The 23,706-nt window shown below is 43.8% G+C and overlaps 1 protein-coding gene across 2 annotated transcripts in view; it reads left to right on the top strand.

Moving 5' to 3' along the window:
• Positions 1-395: 395 nt before the first annotated feature.
• slc41a2 (solute carrier family 41 member 2) overlaps positions 396-23,706 on the top strand; it is a 29,311-nt gene continuing 6,000 nt past the window's right edge. The window contains exons 1-10 of one of the 2 annotated variants that reach the window (XM_020714011.2): positions 396-493; positions 1,008-1,636; positions 2,864-2,971; positions 6,055-6,126; positions 6,681-6,825; positions 9,940-10,086; positions 11,821-11,968; positions 12,222-12,301; positions 21,145-21,276; positions 21,563-21,711. In XM_020714011.2, coding sequence (XP_020569670.1) covers positions 1,106-1,636; positions 2,864-2,971; positions 6,055-6,126; positions 6,681-6,825; positions 9,940-10,086; positions 11,821-11,968; positions 12,222-12,301; positions 21,145-21,276; positions 21,563-21,711 — 1,512 coding nt within the window. In that variant the 5' untranslated portion in view covers positions 396-493; positions 1,008-1,105. Of the gene's footprint in view, positions 565-1,007; positions 1,637-2,863; positions 2,972-6,054; positions 6,127-6,680; positions 6,826-9,939; positions 10,087-11,820; positions 11,969-12,221; positions 12,302-21,144; positions 21,277-21,562; positions 21,712-23,706 lie in introns of both variants that reach the window. The other variant, XM_004082970.4, reaches the window with a different exon arrangement.

Consider the following 23,706-nt stretch of genomic DNA (forward strand, 5'->3'; position numbering starts at 1 on the left):
GTCGGTCAATGGTTGGCTATGGTTGGTTGATACTCTGTTTAGCAAGATGCCTCTCTCCTTCAATCTTTTACGTTTTTAGTATTTGTCATCCTCTGTCGTTTCTGGAGGGTTTATTTGGTTAAGTAGCAGAAACTCCTTTTTGATCGCATGTGTCAGAATGTAGTCATGAAAGGATTCACAAATTCATTTATTACATTTGAAAGAAAGTGTTTGGTCACACTTGACAGTAATTCTATGGTTACCCGGGCATTTCTATCGTATTTGGTCAAGTAGTTTGTATTTGTATGTTGTCCACAGTTTTGTCACATTTGAGGTGCAAACAGACCTAGTGAAGGTACCAAAACCGGTCTAAATGTCCAGACTAATTTCAGGCCGGGTGGAGGTGTGTCTTCATAGACGATCTTTGAAGGGCAGTGCTGCTGTGACGCGGCTCGCGGATGGTTTGGGGAGTCGCATCTTCTCTGCTGCCTTGAACATCTACCTGACCGGAAAGGTAACGAGGCGTAATGGGGATGACATCTAGGAGAGTTTGGATTATTTGATCTCGTTTAATCGTTTTGCTTGGTAAGTTTTCTGCTCACTACTAGGTAGCAGGTCAGAGGTTATCTGCTTCCTTACTGTTTCCATTCCGTCACACACTGACACAGCTAGCAAACAGAGTTAGCTAGCATCTGGTGAACTTACGGCACCACCAGAGAGGGCTGTGGTTATAGTTTTGGTGGGCTGTAGGAGTACAGAGAATCGGCTCCAGGATGATCTCACTGCTAAAAGTGAATCGAAACGTTTTCATGATTTTTGATCCTGACTGTCTGAAGCAAGATCGCGCAGGCGCAGTCTCATAACAAATCGTATGTGTGTCCGGTAGGATTAAGGTGCGGGTCAGGTGAGTGTCCCGCTGGGTTCTCTCTCCTGCTTTGATTTGGTGTCAGCGAACATTTCCGTGTTTGTGGCAAAGTAAGTCTGGCTGCTTTTCCTCCGTCATACAAGTTTATCTCTGCTCCGGACAGGCTGACCCTCTGAAGGAACACGGACCGGAGCCGTGAGGAGCTCCGAGGCCCTCACTGATGACGTCAGGAGATGAGGCTCTGCGTCCTCCGGTCACAGCATGAGCATCCAGAACCTGGGAGGAGCTCTGGGCGAGTCCCTTGGTTCTAGCCTGACGGTGCGCATGAGCGGGGCTGGCGGCGGGTGGAGCGCTCTGTCGGTGCGTGTGGCCTCTGTTTTCCAGACCATGGTTCCTACAGGTTACACCAGACTGCAGGATGAGCGCTTGGCCATGGTGGACCTCGGCGCTAAGCCCGAGCCGAGCTCTCTGCAGAACGGCTTCAGACAGGAGACCCCTCACATGGAAGGACGGCGGCTCCTTGACCGAGCTTCCCGCTCCTCAGTGACTTTATCTGACTGTGGAGATGGAGGCTACTCTGAGATGGAGCCTATGCTGGCCGAGCGGAGGCTCTCTGGACAGGACTCGAATCAGGAGGAGGAAGAGGGAGACTGTGAAGAAGAGGGGCCGGGGTCGGATGTGTCGAACATGCCCAAGGAGTCTTTTCTTGCCATGACGTTGCAGATTCTGGTGCCTTTTCTTCTTGCTGGATTTGGGACTGTATCAGCTGGAATGGTGCTGGACATCGTTCAGGTGAGCTGGGCTTAAATCAAATAGGTGGTCGGTCTGGGAGCTGTCCCTGAACTGCCCTCCCTCCCTACATAATTAGGGGGTGGGGGGGATCCATCTGTAATGCACCTTGGGCTGCTTGGCATTGCCCCCCCTCCCTTGGTTACTCACAGCTTTAGGCCCCTCCCCCTAAGATTTAACTGCACCTTAGACATGCCTCACAGCACCCTACCCGTTAATTTTAACTACACCTTTCATTACACACTTATCTTACCAACGCACGCACACACACGTTATACAAGGAAGGTGGGGGCTGGTGATCTTCTGTCCCCTACCCCATCGCCTGTGGGGGGAACCAGGCCCCCAGCGGTGGTGGTAGTAGTGTCCCTTGGGTGATGGCTTCCTGGGCATTGCAGCCCTCTCTCCACACGACGAGGGGGGTCTCTGAGACCTGTAGACCATGAGCCAGGGATCACATCACATCTTCCTGTGGTGCTGGTTCTGGTCCTCGTCTCAAAATGTGGTAAACATTGACCAACTAGGCTCCCTCACTGTTGGGGTGCCGGTCTATGTTTACCACACTTGTAGGGATAGACCCTCCTCTCGGCCGAGTTAGAAGTCTCTCAGTCATTCCTGTTGGAAAGATGAGGTTGTGGACCCCCAGAAGTCCACCTGCCTCAGCAGCCTTAATCGGTGTGATGGCCGGTTTGAAATGATTTCACCCAATCCGAGTATGTGCAGAGTGAAAATGTGGGTTATAAGATGAAATCTGTCAGCTACATAAACATGCTTACACAGTTTGCTGGTGGGTTTGACGCCCATGAAACTGTTGTTAGTTTTAATACTAAATAAGCGAAATCGAAACCATAATTTAAATGAGAGATAGTTCTCCTGTGGAAACTAGAGCCCTACTGCCTTCCATGGTTTTACTAATCAAAGTCATGCTGTAGAAATTGATAACATCTGCCATTGGCTTGTTATGTGAATGGAAGAAAAGTCAGCTGCTGAAAAGGGGCGTTTAACTCTGAATAGAAACCAGCCGGATGCATTTTTCCAAACCGTGTTCTGGTTGATCTCCCTGCAGTCGTGACGGCTTGTAGTTCCATGTTCGTCTTCGAAACACGCGTCTGACCGAAGACTCGTTCTTTGATAGCTCACAGGAACATCTCTGTGGACTCGACCATGAAGGTCTTCTGCTGGAATGTGAAATGTTTGTCAGAGACGTTCAAACTGTGATGTGGTTCTCCACAGCACTGGGAGGCCTTCCAGTACATCACAGAGATCTTCATCCTGGTACCAGCCTTGCTCGGCCTGAAGGGAAACCTGGAGATGACTCTGGCTTCAAGGCTGTCCACAGCGGTGAGAACCCCCCCCCCCTCCCCCAAGCCTAACCTCCTCCTCATTCAGCTGTCAGGAGTTTGAATGTGAAAAGCAGATTTTGGGATCCCTCCTGGTCATGTCACTGTAGGTGTTGACACTGATGATGAACTGAACCTACACTTGAAAAAGGAATACCAGTGGAATTAGCTGATGCTGCAGACTGCCAGATCATTTCCTGTTGAAGGAGATGGTGTAATTTCTGCAACCAAGATGGCCCAGAATGAGGAGTGGCTTTGTCTTCAGAGTAGAAGCAGTGATGGAAGAACAGATAGGAGGAGGTCAGCTGCTCACGTGTGCATGTGATGCATGCAGCTTGTAGCTTCCTGTGCGTTTTGGTCTACAGAATGTTTGGTGCTAAAGAAGCTGCAGAGTAGCAGAGAACTGGGTCTTTGTTTGGGTTGCGTATGTTTCTTCACGGTGGCCTTCAGTTCTGTGTCAACATGGACCGGAGGCTCAGCGGGAGGCGGTGCTCCCCAAACCCCCACCCCCCCAACAAGTTTGCTGCTCACTGTGGTGCGTTTGCTCGGAGTCTGCAGCAGTCCAGCAGCTGACTGCATCTCCAAAAGCCAAGTTCCTTGATTTCATTAGTTTAGTTCTCCATTCACATCAAATCTCACACTCTTTGTGGAATAAAAACACAAAGGATTCTGGTTAAAAAAAGTTGCAAAAGAAAAAAGCACCGTTGCCATTACAGACCAACTCTGTTGAAAATTGTGTTTTTAACATGTTCTTGCAGCATTTCTTTTCTCATGATGGAGAACATGGATCAAAGAATTTAAGATTAAAACTGTGTCTCTGAGTTTTTCTCTTTTCGAATCTCGATGAATCAGGAGTGGACAGAAAAATACCATTTGGAAAAGCTCTGAGTTGTAACTGAATTGGGCGGAGCCACAGGCTCCCTGCTCCGCCCAATTCTGATGCATCTACCTGCACACAAATAGATCCATGAATATCTTTGTTTTCCTGGTCTGAGCTGGAATCTGGATCAAAACTGTACGACTGGATAGCTAGGATATTGCTCAACTTTTTTATTGCACCCCTAATGTTAGTTTTCGGGGTGTGAGGGGCTGTAAGCTAGTGGAAGAGGGTAAAGAACAAAGGGATGATGGGAAATGAGAAATTACTTCATACCAACAATCTCGGCCACAACTCAGAGGTGAATTTCTTATGAATTTCTTCTGCTCTGCAGAAACTACGACGGAGTTTTAGGGCCACGGTGAGGGAAAAAAATTCTGGCCAACATGACGAGATTAAAGTCGTCATGTCGACTTTAATCTCGTCATGACGAGAAAAAACTCGACACAAAGTTTCGAGAAAAAACTCGTCTTGTCAAGATAAAAGTCGAAATAACGTTTCGAGATTAAAGTCGCAATGTTGCGCGAGAGCAGTGAAGCTGAGTCTTTCAGGAGTATTCAGTGTTATGGCTAATGTTAGAGAGCTAGTGGCTTTGTATTTAAGAGTTTTCGACAGAGTTTTATGGCCACCAAAAAAAAATTAATTTTATTTGGAGATAAAAACTCGTAAATTTACGGGAAAAAAGTCATAGATTAACAAGGAGAAAACCCCGAAGTTGTCTGTTTATCGGAGCCTAGTTTGAAGATGAAATATGTGGAGCCTTTTGTGAATCTTTATTTCCGGATTATAGGTTTAAAACAAAGAGATTCCGAGCCTTCTGGCGACTCAAAATCAGATTATTTTCCGTGGAGCCGTCTTTCCGGGGTTCGGTGTCAGTTAAGCGGACTCTCATATGTAAAATAAGGAGCTCAGAGACACGTTTGGGTGTAGAGGATCGCTGCAGTTTTTATTCTCCTTTTCATTCACATAACCTGAAGTTCATCTGTCACATTACGTCATGAATCTGTCATCCAAACACCAATGCCGAAGTTAACAGTGTTACATACGCCCCCTCCTGCAGATGAAGCGACCCGTTTGATCATTAATAAACAAAGATGAATGAAAATAGTCTGTTATATTAGCATTACAACGTTGAAAAAGGCTAAAAGTGCTTCTCCTCCTCAGACGGAAGCATCACACAAACGTAGAGATCTTGTCTTTGGTGGAGGAAGAAAGGATTCAAGCAAACAGCTGCAGGGACACCCGATGACGGCTTCATCGGGCTGCAGAGTATGGAGGCAGAGATCCTGCAAACCAACCATCAATAAATAAAACTTTAATAACTTGTAAATCAAACAAATGAGCTTCCAGACATTTGGAACGTTATCAATTAACAATCAGCTCACCTGTTCAACAAAGTTAATTAGTCGGTCTGCTCTGCTGCTGCACGGCGTTCACCTGCTGCTCTGCATGCTCACTTCCACAATAATCTCGTAAATTTACGAGTTTTTTTCTCTCGCGCAACATTGCGACTTTAATCTCGAAACTTTATTTCGACTTTTATCACGACAAGACGAGTTTTTTCTCGAAACTTTGTGTCGAGTTTTTTCTCGTCATGACGAGATTAAAGTCAACATGACGACTTTAATCTCGTCATGTTGGCCAGAATTTTTTTCCCTCACCATGGCCCTAAAACTCCGTCGTAAGAAACTATGTCCTAGAAAATGATACAGGTTTTTGGATTTTGTTGAAATACAGTATCATTATCAATAAAAGACCACTGGAAATGCTTTGACAATAGATCAGAAGTTGATTAGAGCTTTAAAGATTGAAGTGGGGGCCTGACATCGTGCTTTTTTTATGGGAATTGATCCCATGCTCTTCTGGGTAAGAAAAAAAGGACAACAGGCTGAGTGGACCCGTTCTTTTGGAGTATTGGCTGGAAATCCTTTTTCTGGTTCATGCAGGCTTTTATTGGGTCAAATTCAGGAAATGAAGGTGTGGACTTGGGTAACATTCACCTGGTGAAAGGGAAAAAATGTGTAGGTTTTAATTTGCTGCTAACTGTAGTTGATTTAGGGTTTATCCAGACAAAAAGAATGAGTGGAGCTTTTCTGTGAGAAATAATGAGTGGTCATGTGTTTGTCTTTATCACAAAATAGACGCTTTTGAAGGCTCATTCAATCAGATTCACTTTTTTTTTTTTTACTCTCCTGCTTTTGAACCAGGTAAATATGGGGAAAATGGACTCTCCTATAGAGAAGTGGAACCTGATCATTGGCAACCTGGCACTAAAACAGGTAATCACACTTGAATCCCACTCTCTATCTTAATAAAATGAGCGGCTGTTGCAGCCGTTCTGTGCATTCACTGTTCAGATGACTATCATGACCTTGGGTCACGTCAGCTGGCTTGTAGCCCTCTGGGTTTAGGAGTTGATGAGTTCAAATCCCAGACTAGAAAGTTGCTGTGTTGGGGGTCAAGACGCCTCCATTCACACAGGGAACTGCTGGTTGCTGTGGATTAAAACGGCTCCTAAAGCTCATGTAACTCTAGACCTCCTTCTTTGAGGAAGCATAGCTTCCAAACACATTGACTGAGTTCTGTCCATGCAGGGTCATAGGTTTGTTACTCAGACCTCTCACTCTAATGGAACAGTAGGTCTCTTCAATGTCCTGTCAGCTGTTTGTGTTGTGCAGTGACGTCAGTTGAGGCAGAGCCAAATTCGAGCTGGTCATGATGTCCAGGGTAAAGGAACTGTGTGTTTAACCTGCCTTCATGTCATCCATCGACTGCCCTCAAACGCTGTTTGTTTTTCTGTGGAAGTGCTCCTATTGTGGTTCTACTGCTGCAGGTTCAGGCCACCGTGGTGGGATTCCTGGCAGCTGTTGCAGCTGTGGTTCTTGGCTGGATACCAGAAGGAAAGTTTCAGATGAGCCACGCTGTTCTGCTTTGCTCAAGCAGTGTGGCCACAGCCTTTATAGCCTCACTGCTGCAGGGTAACACACACACACGCACACTCCTACACACATGCACACAGACACATAAACATAAACTTGAATGCAGTGGAGGAAATAAGTATTTAATCCTTTTCTTATTTTGTAGGTTTGTTGGTTCATTTGAACAGTGAGATAGAAAAATCAAGATATACGCTTCAGAGAACTGATATACATTTATTTGCATTTGATTGAGGGAAGTAAGTATTTGATCCCCTAGGAACCATTCATTCCATATGTGCAATATTCTTCTCATTATACTGTACAGTCTCTGTTATTATTTATTTTTTAATATTTATTGGAAAAGAGCTGCTGAAAACAATTTCATTGTGCACTGCATAATGACAATAAAAGATTCTGATTCTGAATAAGAGTCCTGTTGACACAGACCAGTTAGACTCTCCTAATCAACCTGTCATCTGGACAGAAGACACCTGTTTGAAATAATCACCTGTAGAAAAGACACCTGTCCACAGAATCAGTCCATCAGTCAGACTCCAAACTCTCCAACTAAAGAGCTTTCAGTGGATTTAAGGGAGAAGACCCGCACAAGACTGGAATGGACTACAAAACCATCAGCAAGAAGCTAGGGGTTATTGTCACAACTCTTGGTGCCACTGGGCCAGAATACAAGAACATGACCCTCAATCCACCTTTAGGTCTGGGGCTCCAAACCAGATCTGACCTGGTGGGGTTTCCATGATCATGGGAACAGAGAGAAATTGTCCTAAAACAATACGGCAGGAGTTAGTTGATTATCTCAAAAAAGCTGGGGCCACAGTCAACAAGAAAAGCATTGGTAAGACTTAACACCGCAATAGTTTAACATCTTTCAGAGCTGGCAAAGTCCTTCTGCTTTAGAAGGCACATGTGCAGACCCGCCCGAAGTTTGGACACTATGATTTAGAGAGGGATTGAGAGAATGTGCTTTGGTCAGATCAGAAATGCTGCCAATGACCCCAGGGGAGCAGTTTAGCAACCGATCCCCGCCCTTCCCAGCCAGCTGTCGCCCCCTAAGCGCGGCTAGTCTGCAGCTCACCGCTCCCCCCAGGGGATGGGTCACAATGCGGAGAGCAATTTCCCCATTGTGGGAGAAATAAAGTAAATTAAATAAATACATAAATACCATCCCGACGGTCAAGCACAAAGGTGGAAACGTTATGGTTTGGTGTGTTTCTGCACAGGGTTACTACACCGTGCCATGTACCATCAAATCCTGAGGGAGAAAACATAAGGAGAGAGCTGAAGCTCAGAGTTGCTGAGAAACAGCCAACAAATCTGAATGATTTAGTCATTTGGAAAGAAGAATGGAGTTGATTGTGCAGAAACCTGCTCATCAACTACAAGAAGCCTCTGACCTCTGTTTTTCATAATTAGGGTTTAGGCACTACGAAGTCTTTTTGACCAAATACTTATTTTCTTCAATAAAATGCAAATAAATGTATGTACATTTTTAAAGTGGATTTCTTGATTTTCTCTGTGATTTTCTGTCTCACTGTTCAAAAGAACCATCAGGATGACAGACTGTCACTTTCTATTTAAGACGGCAAACCTACAAAGTCAGAAAGGGATCAATACTTCTTTCCTCCACTATCTGCACACAGGCACACCACACAAACTCACTCTCACACACATTCACCCAGTAACGTACATACATGCAGAAGTAAACCGTGTCCATTAAACCAGGAGGAGACATAGTGATGCGCCATGGAAGGTCATGGAATCTGCCTCTTGGACACACAGACTTAAAGAAACAGACACATTTGAAACTTTAGACTTGATTTGGATGTGAGCTGAATTCATTTAAATTTGAACAGATGAATTCATTCTGAATATGAAATGTGTGTGATCCTGATAAGCGTCTGTGACCATTGGATGCATCAGCCAAACGTGAAACTGCTGAGCCGACTTCGACTCAGAGTCCTGCTTAGAAACTTCAACTTATCTGAGAATCTGAAAGATATTCTGAATGAAACCCTTTCAAAGAGAAAAAAAATACATGGGACCCCCCCCCCCCCACCACCACCACCACCACCACACACACAACTATTGCAAATGTTTGGTATTCATGTGTTTATTTGCTGATGTTTGGACGGGAACAACACAAAATGGAAAAGATGTCAAACCCAAAAAGAACTGGAGTAGATTATTTGCACTCTTATTTAATATTTGGCTGAACCGCCTTTGGATGAAATAACTGAAATCAGTCACTTCCTGTAACCATGAACTCTGCCCTGGAATTTTGGACTCTTTAACTGCAAACGGCTCCAGGTCATTCACATTCTCCGAGCTGCTGTTTGAGAGCTTTCTTCAGCTGTTCTATTGGATTCAGATCTGGATTCATTTCAGGACACCTCGGCTCTTTGTTTGGAACCATTTCTTAGAGCTTTTTGAGGTGTTCCAGGTCAGGGTCTTACTGAAGGACCCATGGCCTTTGGTGGAGATGCAGCTTCTTGACTTGACAAATTCTTTGGTGATCATCAGATTCATGATTCTGTTCACAAAGTCCAGGGATCCAGTACCAGAAACAGCAAAGCAACCCAAAAACATCTTTGAATGTCCTCCATGGTTGACTGTAGGGACTAACATCCCTTTTGTACGGTCCCATATGTTTCGGAAACAGCAGACTTTCTTTATTCCTCTGTGTCTTGAGTGGTGTCCTGCCATGTCTCCTACCACAGAGTTTCTTTTCATTTAGATGCTGATGGTCTGGTAGGCTGTAGACCTCTTGATGATGTAGCTTACAGTGGAAGTGAAGGCTGGGTGCTCCATTTCTACAGGTGTGATTAAAACATTGACCCCACCTGTTTCCTGTTCCAGGTGTGTCAGAATACAAATGACGGGAGCATCACAGGCTTGGAAAGCAAAGATTTCTCACAGTTTTGGACATTGTGTCAATATATTTTCCAGTCCACTGTGTGATACGTCTCTGCTCTGTTTGTTTGTTTTTGTTGTTCCAGGGTAAACAAAAGCAATAAACATGTCAATACTAAAACATTTGCAGTTGGACCAATTTTCTGAGAGAAGTGTTGTGTTTTCAGACAGAATTGTGAGAGTGCTGATGTTTTGGTCTAGATGATCTGTGTAGGTAGGCATCATGACTTGATTTTCATTCAGGTATCATCATGGTTGGGGTAATTGTGGGCTCCAAGAAGACTGGGATCAATCCAGACAATGTGGCCACACCCATCGCAGCCAGTTTTGGTGACCTCATAACCTTGGCAATCCTGGCGTGGATTAGCCAGGGCCTCTACAAGTGCCTGGGTAACAGCTTTCACACACATCACACGACCTTTGCTGTAGTCTGCACTTCCTGTTTTAGACTGCACCAGAGATCCACTAGAATTCATACTGGACTTGGCTGAACAAATGTCATGTTACTGATGTCAGCATACATGCCAGGATAGGTTTAGGGAGAAGCTTGGAAAGAAAAGCTCTGTCTCCTGATTTGAAGTTTGGAATGATGGGATTTGACAAAATCAGACATTAAGACTTTATCAATTTTGAAAGAAATTTCAAGCTGTTTTGTGGCTTTTGGTGAAAGAAGCTTGTATAAATTGACAAACAGTAGAAATGTGATTTCTTGTAGGAACTTAACCGTTTTTATAAAGTGGGAGGTTTTTTCAGGGAAAAGTAAAACCTCTTGTGTAATACAGCCTTTGGACGGATAAATACAGGATTGGTGTAGCGTTTTAAGATAATCCAAAAAAGGCAGGATTCCTGAAATAATAGTCTTGATCCAGAAAGCTGCGTGGTGTTGAGCTGACCTGAAGTCCCTGGGCAGAGTTTTCTGATGCTTCTGTAAGCAGTCGCTATGTTCTGATGGGCCATCCACCATCATAACTTGTCTTTACCTAACTGTACAGGTAAAAACAAATCATCAACATCTTGTTTTCTGTAGGCTCTTGTACCAGGGGAGGGACGAGTTTCCTGAGGGTCCATCCGTGTAAATGAACTTAATGGAAGGTCGTGTTTCCTTGAAGCACAGGACAGACTCGTTTATTGGAAGACAACAGTAGAGATGAAGCTGGAAGTCTCAGGAGGAAAATGTTCAGCATTAGTAAATTAAAGCCAACTGGATGGAACGCTCAGGACTTTTTTTTTCAGTTTCTTTTTAGATTTCCTGAGGGTTGCACAGAAATGTAGTAGTGCTAGGAGAAAAGTTCCTGTTTGCTGTTGTCTTAAGAACTGGAGAATCTGGTTCTGTGTTTGGCTTTCTGTGTATTCTTGATTCAACAGCACATTCAGGCAGCAGATGGCGATCCTGTCCCATACTGCACCACCTCTTTGGTTTAGGTAGACTTGTAAACCCTCCTCTTCATCACATTATCTGGTAGAATAGATGTTATGATGAAATGTCGACTTCAGACAGAAGTCTTCAGTCTTTCTTTTCACTTAAAGTAAGCATGTCTTTGTAGTCCAGGAGACCTATTGTGACTCAGGAATGCTGTCAGACCGACCATTTGCATTGCACTTGTTGGCTCTTTGGGCTTCTGTGGATGGAATTTCCAAAGAAGCACAAGAAACCCAGAAAAGATCAGCCGGAGCCAGATTCACAGCATTTTTAAGGGACCAGCAAACATAAACTGACTTTTCTGCCACAGTTTATACTTTCATATGTAACATTCAGAGAGGTTACTGCTGTTTTCCTAGCTGGAGCAAATGATGTGGCAGCAGAGATGGAGTTGGAGAAGCTTCTTGTTGATGTTTCATCTTTATGAAAATGGAGAGAGGAGGCGTTCAGCCAAGTGAGAATGTTGTCAGTATTTTAGAAATATTATTCTATCATCAAAACTCTTTTACTAGAGGAGTTCATGGTATCAGTAGAATGAGGCATTTCAGATCTTCACACGACTAAAAACTGAGCTGAGGAACAGCGTTTTGAAGTCAGATATATATTTTTTGTGCAGGAATGTCACTTTCTAAGAATGTACAATTGCATACAGCAGGATAAAAAGAACCTTTAAACTTAAGATTCAATAACTGGCTCTCTTTTAGATTCCTATCCATATGTGTCATCGTTGGTTTGCGCCTTCTTCATGTGTCTGACTCCGGTGTGGATTGTCATCTCCTCCAAGCATCCTGCCAGCCGCACCCTTCTGTACTCCGGATGGGAGCCGGTCATCACTGCCATGGTCATCAGCAGGTGTGTGTTGAGTCTCTGCAGCGCTGCTGTGAAGACTCTGAGCGCTGCGGCCCGTCTGGTTCTAGAGCCAGCAGAGACCTCCTCTGTGGTGGAGAACTCTGTTGCAGTGACTGAACTATGACTTTTGCTGCTACGTAATGTCTTCTTCATGTCAGCCTCACAGAGTAATGATGCTGTTAACTCTGCTCATTCATATGCTGTTGATGTATTTAGATGGTAGAAAAATTTCAGTCAATCTGTTGTGTTTTTGCAGCATTGGAGGCCTCATTCTGGACAAAACGGTATCGGACCCTAATCTGGTCGGCATTGTAGTGTACACCCCGGTTATCAATGGTGAGTCTAACTTTTCCCCACTTTGATGGGGTTGAAGCTTAAGGGAGAAGTCCACATTTATTATCAGAGCTTCTTAAATGTCAACCAATGTAAGCCAAATGTCACAGAAATGGATCTTCATGGTGAAACAAAGCTTGATTGGGGAGGAAAGATTACAAAATGGACATATTTACGTTCATTGGTTAGTTAAAAGGAGAGCAGAAGCCTCACAAAATGCTGCTGCAACTTCAGATGAATAAAAAATGGTTCAGCTGTGTGATCGACACATTGGCATCATTTGCCAGTTAGCTTTTCCTCTCTCAGGAGATCTGCTTTTCTTCTTTCCATCACGTCGATCAGTTTTCCCTGTCAAAGTCCTTCACTCTATGCCTACCAAATGATTTTCACATGTGGTAATGACTCATGTTTAAGATCGTTTTTGTTTGAGTTAGCTTATAAACATGGCAATGACTTATGAAGCCACTTGGATGAGTGATAAAACCTCTGTAAGTCCAGACGCCATGATTCACACATGAACAACCGTCCATATGAAGAAACCACCGGATCGCTTTCAGAGTCACAGCGTTGCTTAAAGCAATCCGGTGGGTTCGTACATGTACACCCTGAATAGGATGCCAGTGTGACACTCACACATGCGTGAAAAAATCCCAAATATCCCAAATATCCAAATATTCCAAATATCCCAAAATTCCAAATATCTGCAAATAAACATGCGATATTTGGAATTTTTGGCAAACTCCACACAGAAAGGTCCCAGCTGGGATTTGGACCAGCGCCATCTCGCTGTGAGGCCACAGTGCTAACCACTGCACCATTGTGCTGTCACTTCTAAATATGGGTTTTAAAATGGGGTTTTGAATTCGGTAAAGAAAATGAGTAACAGTAGTGGTTTTGGTAATGCATCTCTGGTATGACCTAAACAAACTTTAGGTGACTTTGTTGGATAAGAAAGAAGATGTATCCTCAGCGTTAGAAATAAGGGGGGGAAAAATGGCATATTTGGTTGTCCTCCCCAATTTTTGGTTGTCCTTCGATACAAATATTCAACAGCAACAAAACCTACTTTGATGTCGGTACTTACATCATTATTTCTTCTATACATCTAATATCAACTGCATCTTATGATGGACATTTAAAAAACTCTTTAAATATTAAAAACATATTGAAAAATATAAATATTGAAGCATCTGGTTACACAAAGTATTGCGAAAAATTGAAACTAATATCTTTATAAGTAGTATCTTTACACAGATTTAAATACATTGGTTCTTTTTTTTCTTTGGTTTTGATAATTGTTGCTTAAAGAATATAAAATACAAAGACTGTTTTAAAAAGTTAGAATTTCATATCAATCCCATGAAAAAAGTTTTTTTTCAGCTCATGTCAGTCTGTTCTGTTATGAGTGAATTTTATAGTGTTTTATGAATGTGTTTTAAATCTTCTGCTAATGGGCTGATTATTTTGAACGTGTTTTTGGAGACCTCTAGCGGTCGCGCCAGGTCAACACATTTATTTGAATAATCTTTATTGAAACGTGCACATGTAGAAACAGAGAGGATAAACTAGGATGCACGCACTTCGTTTGTCAGTAGAAAGAATTTGCTGCATACGTCTCAATTCAGAGGTTGCCTAAAAACTAACCCTTGAAACCTGAAAACTAGTCGAAAAATACCAAAAAGTTGAATAAAAGACCAGGTTGTCACACGGACAACCATCAGGTTCATTTTTGGTTGTCCTCCGTGAAATCTGGTTGGATAACCGCTTATTTCGAACGCTGTATCCTTGCTAAAATACTCAACCTGCAGAAGCAGGTTTTGGGTGTTATGAATGTCTTTGCCCATCCTGCTGCTCTGGTGAGCTCTTCTCACTGACCCTGGGTCTTTGTGCTTCTATTGGACTTTGTCACATATTTGAGCCCTTCGTTAAAACAGACCCAAACTGCATCCCCAGTGCTCCTGCTGTCTGGAGTCTGCAGTGACCATCAAAATTATGCAAATGAGCCAGGTCTGAAGCAGAAAGTCAACACATTCAGATCGAATCTGCGATTATTGTTTTAAGAACAATTAGTTCCAGTGTAAAAAAATAGTCATTGAGCTTCACAGTCCCTTTGATGAGAGATGGAAAGATTAGAAAAGCCGGTCATTTGTGTCCACAGCCTTTTCAAGCGCTGACGAATGAATGGTTGTGCTGATTAGAAGCTATGATCAGATCCACTTCAGCCTCACTGGCAGAAAACGTATAGTGATGTGGAGAAAACTGTACAAAGCTGAAAAACATCTTCCCGTCAGGAAATGCTTCCACCTTCTTTGATCCTACAACCTACCACCTTATAGAAGTGCTAAGATGCTGTCTGAAAAGGCCTTTTTATGTTTTTACTTTTTATGTTTTTCTTTTTACTGCATCATAGTTGTAGCAGTTGAAACACTGGAGCAGGTGGGAGGAGGCTGGTGAAACCTCAGAGGAAGATGTTGCAAGACTGTAAACAGACAGATTTTGGATTCTTGCTGCTAAATGTTTAACAGCTTTTTCTTTGCTTTGAAGTAAAATGTCAGGAGACCTTCATCTTGTGTCTGTGTTGTTGTGGCTGATGAACAGCTGCAGTTGCTGTTGCAGTTTTACTAAGGATTTAGGAGAACTGTGGGGCTCTGGCATAGACATATGTACACTAGAGCAGGGCTGTCTGAGATCTACCACCCTGCTGTGTCTGTAAATGTGAGGATGGTGTTCTAGTGGTGAGCTGGTTGGCAGGTCAATCTAATGATCTGCAGAGATCTTCTGTGCGTTCGTCTTTGTGGCGTGCCATCACGACTTGATGTCCCACTTAGTCATCTTAGCTGCTGTCATCTTTGCGTCTCATCTGTCATACCAGGTGCATTGAAAACGGTAGTGTTCTGAACCAAAGTGAGTTGTTCCACTTAGGCAAGACTGCTGCTTGGAACTGATTTTGTCTGAATGGAACCCGTCTTAATGAGCTGCAGTGATGCGGGACAGTTAGAAGAGACCGTTTGAGCTCAGAGAAGCTGGGCTGCTGCTGGTTGGCTCGTTCATTTAGCTGAGTTTTGTAATTATTAGCATTTGTGACCCTTGGAGCACAGCTGATGGATGACGTGAACAGAGTGCAATTGGGTGGCTCTACACAGACCCGAAGGACTGGGTGTGGGTTCCAAATGACAATAGAAAGCTCCCTGGCACAAACATGTCCCTGAATGAGACTGCTGTGAGCAGCTAATACTCTGTTTTCCCCACAATAGTAGGCTGGATTTTCTCTGCTTTTGTCTAAAATGGACTCATCCAAGATTGCTTGAGCTCTGGCACACGAATACCAGCATAGTCTTAATTACCGGTAACTGGCAGACATGGGAGCCGTTTAATGCCTGAGACGGCTTGTGGTTGCAGGTTTGTTAGCTGTTGAGTGAAAGGATGCCTTATTTACTGAACATAAAGACATTTTTTTGCCATTTCCTGTGCCCAAACAGCTGTGTGTATGAAAAAACAGCAGCTATTTATATCCAATGGGAAGAATGTAAATGAAAATATGGAGTGACCAAAAAAAATAAACAAAAGAAAGATGGGGACAGCCTTCTTTCAGACCTCTGTTTCATTTGTTCCTAGCAGCTCTAACTTGACTCTTAAAAGGAAGATTTTGCATTTCTTCTATTGCACTTTGCTCTTTGCTGTGGGCTTTGAGGCTTTGCGTAAGTCTCAGGAAACATCTGAAGTGGGCAGACGTCCTTTCTGTTTGTTTACTGCAGACAGACGAGACTTTATTCTTGGGTTGTCACTCTTGGCACTCTCAGTCTTTTTCATTCTCTGTATCGTTTGTTTGTAAATTCTGTTCCAGTTCCAGGGAATCTGCAATGTTTAGCTTTGTATTTTAACACATTCAAATATGAAACAAAACCAAAGAGCCTGACATAGAAGTTTGTAAAAATGAAAGTCCTAATTTCTATTTAAAAACCCTGCAAAACTGATTACTATTATCTTTTTAGAAAACTGTAGCTCGTATTTTCAGTATTAATGTGAACTTTCTTTTGTTTTTCCCATATACTGTAAAAACAATGGGTTATGGTGGTGTGATGTCACCCATAGAAAATGTCTTACCTCCTGCTCTAGCGAGATCAGGCAAAATCCGTTACCATTGCTTCCTGATACGGGCGCTGCCATGTTGAAACCAGTCGACATAGATTGGTCCAAGTCGCTCTGAGTCCGTATCTATGGCAACTACTGTCACCAAACAGGAGTGAGCTTATTGGTAGTCCCCACCTCTTTCCACACCTCTACCTCTTGAACGCTGCATTTCCATTGACTATGAAATCGACAGTATTTCATAGTCAATGGAATTTATTTGGGTAGTAATTTTGCCCAATGGAAACACTTTTTTTCAAATTAAATGAGTCACGTGACCAACAACTCTGCACAGGTAGATGGTTTGCATCCATTTTCTTTACCCGCTGGGGCCGCAGAGTTGCCAGAGCCAGTCCTGGCTACTGTTGGGCGAAGGAGGGATACAGCCTGGACAGGTCGCCAGCCTGCGGTTTGCTTGCTGTGCCGGCACCCGGGCGGCTGGCCGGCCGCAAACAGTGCGCCGGTGCGGGATGGAAAGGCAGCCAGCTCGAGTCTCCTAAATGCTACGATATTTTTCTTATGTTCACCGAGACAATTGTAAAATGATCCTGTAGTTTGATTCTTGTTTTTATTTTTCCACTTTTGAACTAATGTGGGTCACAGAGACACAGAAGTAGCAGCAGAAAGATGTTTTTGCAGCGCGAGACTGAATGATTCCATGGAGATGTGATTCCTGATGCTTTTGTAGAACTTTGAAAAAGAAATAAATCTGATCTCTAAATATCCTCCGTGTCTTCCATGCATTAATGAGTCAAATAAAATAAAAATAATTAAATTATAATTAAATAATCATTTAATAAGTATATAGGAATAATTATTCAATCAAATTAAATAATCAACTTTTTTACACATACAGTAATTTGAATGTATCTGCTGTAAATCACATCCGTGTTTTGAGTGACTTATGCATGTGTTTATTCGCATAATTATAATTTCATGTAAATTGTGTTTTTTTGACATTTTTATTTTCATTTTTAGAAATTTGAATACGTTTTACACATTTGTGTCACCTAAACACGGACCAGATTTAGCTTTCCCTTTATACAGTCAATAATGCGACTCTGGAGAATTGTACAAGCCGTTGAGAGAGAACCATTCCAAGATTTGAATCAATCATTTTCCATTTGATAACCTTTATTTTTAATTCTATAGTTTTTCCCTCCTGGTTCATCCGCATTGAGCCTGAGAGACGGGGGGAAATCTTTATTTTTCATTTGTTTTAAAATAATTGCAAAATGAGAAGGAAAAGACCTTCATGGATGAAATCTGTCGCCCCGGGGGTCAGTGATGCATCCACAGCAGAGTGGGAAAGGTTTTTTTTTTTATTTCATTTAATTTTATTATGTATTGATTTCTTGGGGTAAAGGATTTATTTATATATTTATTAATTCAATTTGTTTTCTTTATTTCCTTTTTGGGTCGGCGGTGGGCGCCCTGGGAGGGGAGCCGGTTTAGCTCGTGCTGGTTTGCAGCGCCTTCCGTCCGTGAAACCAGGGTTCAAATCCGGGCTGCTCCCTATTCCCTTCTCTGCTTCTGTGCCGGTCAGGTTACGTCAGGAAGGGCATCCGGCGTAAAACATTGCCAAGTTAACCCTGCGACTCATCCTCGACAGAGAGGTTGTTTCGCTGTGGTGACCCCTGATGGGAAAAGCTGAAAGAGAAAGAGGTGGGCGCCCTGGGAGAGGGGGCAAAGTGCCAGTCCCTCAGGAATGTCAGTGGCATGAGTGTTGGTGGTGGACCTCCTGCACATCAGTTGCAGCGCTGGGGCCCTCCCTTACTGACTGTCTTTCTGGCTTGGCCTCTGTCTGCGGCTGGCTGGTCGCCTCCTTGCTGCCTGCTCGCCCTGGGAAGTGAGGCGCCTACTGCGGCTGGCGGGGGGGGGACTGTCACTCAGTGGCAGACCCATACGCCCGCTCCTTCCTTTCTGGGAAATGGAGTCTCGTTGGGGTCACTTCAGCACCCACCCTCCATTCCAGTTTTACTCTTATATTGGACACCTTGACTCATTGGGCCTTGTGGGGGTGGCCTGGTGGAGGGGGGCACGATTAAATCTCTGTCCGGTTTGCCCCCAATTTTAACTTTCACTTTAGACACCACACAATGCATGTTGGCACCACACACACAACACACAAAGGGAACCCGGGGTGGGGGGGCTCTGCTGTTTAGCAGCAGTGGTGTCCTCCACCCCACTGGAGACCTCGCCTTTTACCTGCAACACACACTGCACACCCACACCACAGTACATTGGTTGGATTGGGGAGGGGCAGCTGGTCTTCACCCGCCTGGCTCCTCTCCGGCAGTTAGGGAAAAACAAAAAACAAATCTGTCAATCATTTAATTGATTGGTCAGTTAATAACTTGAATAACTTGCGATAAAGAAAAAATATCTTAAAGATAGTTAAGAAGAAGGTATCCGAGCAAGAATGGTTATTCTGACAAATAAAATGACTAAGTAGTAAAAATCGCATGAATTTCTAGATCCATGGGATTTTGAGAGAGGGGAGGGATTGAGATCCCCATTGTTTTTACAGTCTTTTTTTTCCTGTAACGTCGGCAGCACCTGCTGGTTAAACGTTGAAGCATATCCCTTCTCTCACCGTCACGCCCCAGTGACCTGAATAAACCAGAGTTCCCCCAAACCTCTCTCACCAAGACACCCTTGAGGAGAAAGTCCAGATGAAGTCAGTGCAGCCTTTTTCCCATCTGTCAATCAAAGCTGATTAATGCATCGAAAAGCTTTTATTGGATGAATCATCGTTTGATTGCTTGAGAGCAGAAATGAATTTGGATGCTCTTTATTTAAAGCCGTATATGGAACAAGGTTAAGGCCTTTAGAATGTCCCATCCTGATAAACAGTGGGATGAACTAAACAGACATTACCCTGAGGTACCAGTAGCGTGCGGTGTTTTGTATGCTCCACCCCCACAGTACCGTTTGCAGACGCATTTGCCACCAGGTGGGATTCATCTTTCATGAGGTAAATTGCTTCAACCTGGGGCTCAGCCCCTCTACCTTCTTGTGGCATGCAGCTGTGGGCTGCTCAGTGGTGCAGTGGTTAGGACTTTCGTCTCGCAACTGGTTCAAATCCCAGCTTTTTTTTCCCTGTTCATGTTTGGATTTTGCTCCAGCTTCCTCAAGGCATCCATCATAGATTACCTGGTGATTTTAGGAGGGAATGTCAGAGTGGGGGGCTTGTTGGTGTTTGCCCAACAGTAGCTGGGATAGGCTCCAGCAAACCCGTCACCCCAAAAGGGATTAAGCAGCTGTGGAAGATGGATGGATGACACACATGGGTTACTTTGGCAGTCCAAAGTAGAGGGCTGCATTGGGATTGGGTCCCGCCGGGTCCCACGGGACCCAACACAAACCTCGCGGGATTGGGCGGTTTGAATTGTGCTGCGGGCGGGAGTGGGTGGCAAAAAAAAAACCTGCGGGATCAGTGTTGCCATGAATATCTCATGAATATATAATAGCGGACTACGTTAGGCTGTGCGGCTGTTGGAGTCTTATGTACTGAAGCTCCATTAAACGCACCAGTTAGAGACGCCTAATGGCCTCTGTCATCTAACCTGTTGTTGGGGGTGTGCAACGCCCTGCCCCGCCTCTTAGAAATTGTGTTCTTTAAAGCCTGATACCGCGGTCGCGTGTGGGCGGAGCTACCTGCTAATGTTATGGTCTGATCACTACATGGAGTGGTGTGTTTATCAATGCATGGTAGACACGAAGAATGTGGAGAGATCAGATTTATTATTATGAAGAGTTCTGCATGGTAATCATGTTTCCATGTTTGAGTTCATGAGATCAATCCAGAAAAGTCTCTGCTTCAGCTCCCGCAGTAAAAGCTGCGTCCAAATCTGACGCCCGTGTTTCCATCTCTCTGACAGAGTTTGAAGTCAAAGCCCCTCCCCCGCCTCTTTACCTGCTTATTCCCCCCTACCTGTTCCCCTTTTGCAGCTGAGAGTTGTTTTTCCCTGCGCTCCTCAGTCTGTTTTACACAGAGAGCACAAAATACGGTCATCGTAGGTTGACACGATAGTCGGGGCGCTCTAGCGCAGCACAAGGATGAAAGAGCTGGGACTCTATCTGGCAACTCTGCGCGGGATAAGGAAGGAGCAGGTTGCCTGGCAGGGACATGATGTCAATTGATGAAGCAGAAAAGCACCACAAACGAGGTTCATCGTTAGACACACATGGTGTTCAGATCTGTGTGCTGATGCCCCACTGAGGAGCAAAACAGCAAAAACTGGAAAAGGCTTGAAGCTAAAAAAAAGTATTTTTCCGTCAGGAAAAAAGTGATTCATAGATTTTCAGCTCTGTTGAACCATTACAATTTTTTTTTCCTCCATAAATTCAAATGACTTTGACTTGCGTCTTTACCACTTCTGAGAAAGTTTTTTTCTTTTAGAGAGAAAGATGGTCCTCCTGTTTTTCTCTCTTTTCTGTGTTTCAAATGTTTTAAAAAATACAAGAAACTGAAAGAATGAAGCAGACAGTAGACACATTCACCTGCTTTTGCAGCTTTAGCTATACTCATCCGAAAACCCTAACCTTAATCCAACTACTATTATAAATGTAGTTATTTAATATAAACCCCACCGGTGGGGTCAGATGGGGCCTGGGTATGGAGTTAGCCCTGACTCCCCCTCCTGGTGGAAGGTGGGGTCCAAAGGTTTATCCTTTCCTAACTACACTCATCTATAGGACGCTGTTTTTCCCAGGTATCGGTGGAAACCTGGTGGCCATTCAGTCCAGCAGGATATCCACCCATCTTCATTTCCACTGCGCTCCTGGGGAGGTTCCTGATGAGGCGAAAGGTTGTTACTACCCCTGCCGCACGTTCTGTGGCACAGGTCAGTACCAGCTACCCTGCACCTTGGCGAGCCTAAACATTTTGAAGTTGAGCGGTAATGCTGTCAGAAACCTAACTAGAAACCTCCTAAACTGGAGCATAATACCTGGCTGCCTCATTTAATGTGCAGCCTCTGCTCTGAAAAGCTAAGAACAATATGTGACTAAAACTGGTCTCTGTCATGCATTGAACTATTTATCCCTTGTCTAGAAAGAATCTGTTTGTTATAGTGAATGAACAAGCCCAAGTTCTGCGTTAACATCTCTGTCTTGTTTACGACCTGTCAGGAGCAAACCATCGCTCTGCTCAGGTGCTGCTTTTCTTGGTAATTCCCGGTCACCCGATCTTCCTGTATACAATACACCTGATGAAGAGCGGCCACACCACCCTGACCCCCATCTTCATGTCTGTCTACCTGGCTGCTGCCCTGCTGCAGGTGAGCTTCGATGTCCAGTCTTAACCGAGAACTCATTAGCATGTAGTTTTGCCACAAACGATTCTATTGAATGAGTTTAGTTTACTTCCTGCTTCCCCAAAGCTGCTGAATTCTGCTGAATTCATCTGCAGAATTTCCTTCAGGATGATTTACGGGTGGATGCATTTGCTGCAGCATTACCTATCACAACATTTGCTTGCTAGTCATTATTCTTTGTACTTGGGGGCCATGGGTCATATGTTTTAACAGAGGGGAGTGGGAAGGGTGGGCTGGGTTTTTACTGTAATATTTTGTGTTTTCTGTTTTTAATGTTAAAGCGCTTCGAGATGCACAAAATGCATGAGAAGCTCTATTTTATAAATAAAGTTTGATTTGATTTGATTTGCTGGAGCAACAGAAGCGCAGAGCTGAGGAAAGTTTCCCGTTTTCTGTGTTCCATCAGCATGTAATGCCATTTGAAAATCCCCTGCAGTCCTTGCTTTTAGGACAGAACACTAACATCCAAAATTATGGTAGAGACTCGTGCTTACATCAGCTGCTCTTAGTGACGAGAACCTTCAGGAAGACGGCTTACATGCGTGTAACTGCTCTCATTGGATTATTGTTGCCAAAAGCTCATGTTGCAGATACATATTCAGGGTGGAAGAGACAGAGGAGTCCTCATCTATTCTGATGCTTTCATGACTGTGTATCAGTGAACGGTGTCAGCTCAGTAAAAATGTCTTCTTATGTGTTCGTTTGTGTTCAGCCTGTACAGTTCAGAGCCTGTTTCTTTTAAAGGAGGTCAGAGGTCACGACGGGGCATCTAGATTATGCAGCAAATTGTAATTATTGTGTTTGTACCTCAATATTATCTTGTCCTCTTTAGATTTATTATTTAGGAAATACCTAGTCATAACCATAAATATGTCTCATATTGTTTATCATGCTATGTTGAAGGAAGACATATGGAAGCAAGTGTCGGTTCATTCTTGGCCTGTTGTGGTCACAGGTGGAGGTGAATCCTTCATTTCCCTCCATCATCCCCAGGTTTTCATTGGCGTTGCCCCTCTGGTTCATTTTGGACCCAATAGCAGCGGAAATATTGGACGTTATTGATCATGGAAATACAGGAAGACATTATGGTTGCTATGAGTGTGGGGGTGGGGGGCAGCAGCTCTGGTCTGGTTTTCGCAGCAAGAACTGACGCTGTGGCAACTGTTTCATCTCATTTATAAAAGGTTTAGATAAATCCACCCATCAATTACCCCTTGTTTGTGATGAATCGCCTAGAGTAGCAGCTTCAGCAAGGATGCACAGACCTCCTCCAGCTCTTTGGGGGGGAGTACAAAGGTATAGTTCTATGATGCTCCCCTTTGTCCAGGGTCTGCCATGGAACCCCCTTTTTGGTTAGATACGTCTACAAGGCCTATTAGGGCTTTGTTCCTGGCTCCTTTTTTAATATTTTGCTCTCAGTTTTAAAGTTGGAGGCCCCCCACTGTGCATAAAAAATGTTATTTCGCACTCGTACCTGTGAACTCTTTGTTCACAACCACAGCTTTCTGCCAAAGGTAATGAGAGCTTCGCCTTCTGACGAGGCCCTCTGCACCACAAGGGACCGCTCAAGCGTCCGTCATACTGTGGAGCTCACCTGTCTCAATCCTAAACCTAAACATTCGAATGACTGCATCATATGTGGAAGAAATTCATCAACAGAAACTGCTCATTTTTATGTTTTAATAACAAGCTATTTATAGTGAAAGCTGCGGAAAATGAGGCGGAATGATAGACGGTGCAGATCTCACAGTGACGCACATTCAGGCAGTCTGTGGTCACAGTGGTGTGAACAAAGAAATCAGTGCAAGGCATCATAAAACACTTTGGAAAACACACAACAGCATCTTTGAAGACAGGAAACTCAATCTCAGGACCTTTAAACGTGAATGGGGATTACAACTCTCCGATTTTTTATGCAAATTTGAATGTCCTTGGGTCATTAAAGGCTCTTTCAGCAAA

The sequence above is a fragment of the Oryzias latipes genome, chromosome 23, assembly GCF_002234675.1.
Source record: "Oryzias latipes chromosome 23, ASM223467v1".
Classification (NCBI taxonomy): domain Eukaryota; kingdom Metazoa; phylum Chordata; class Actinopteri; order Beloniformes; family Adrianichthyidae; genus Oryzias; species Oryzias latipes.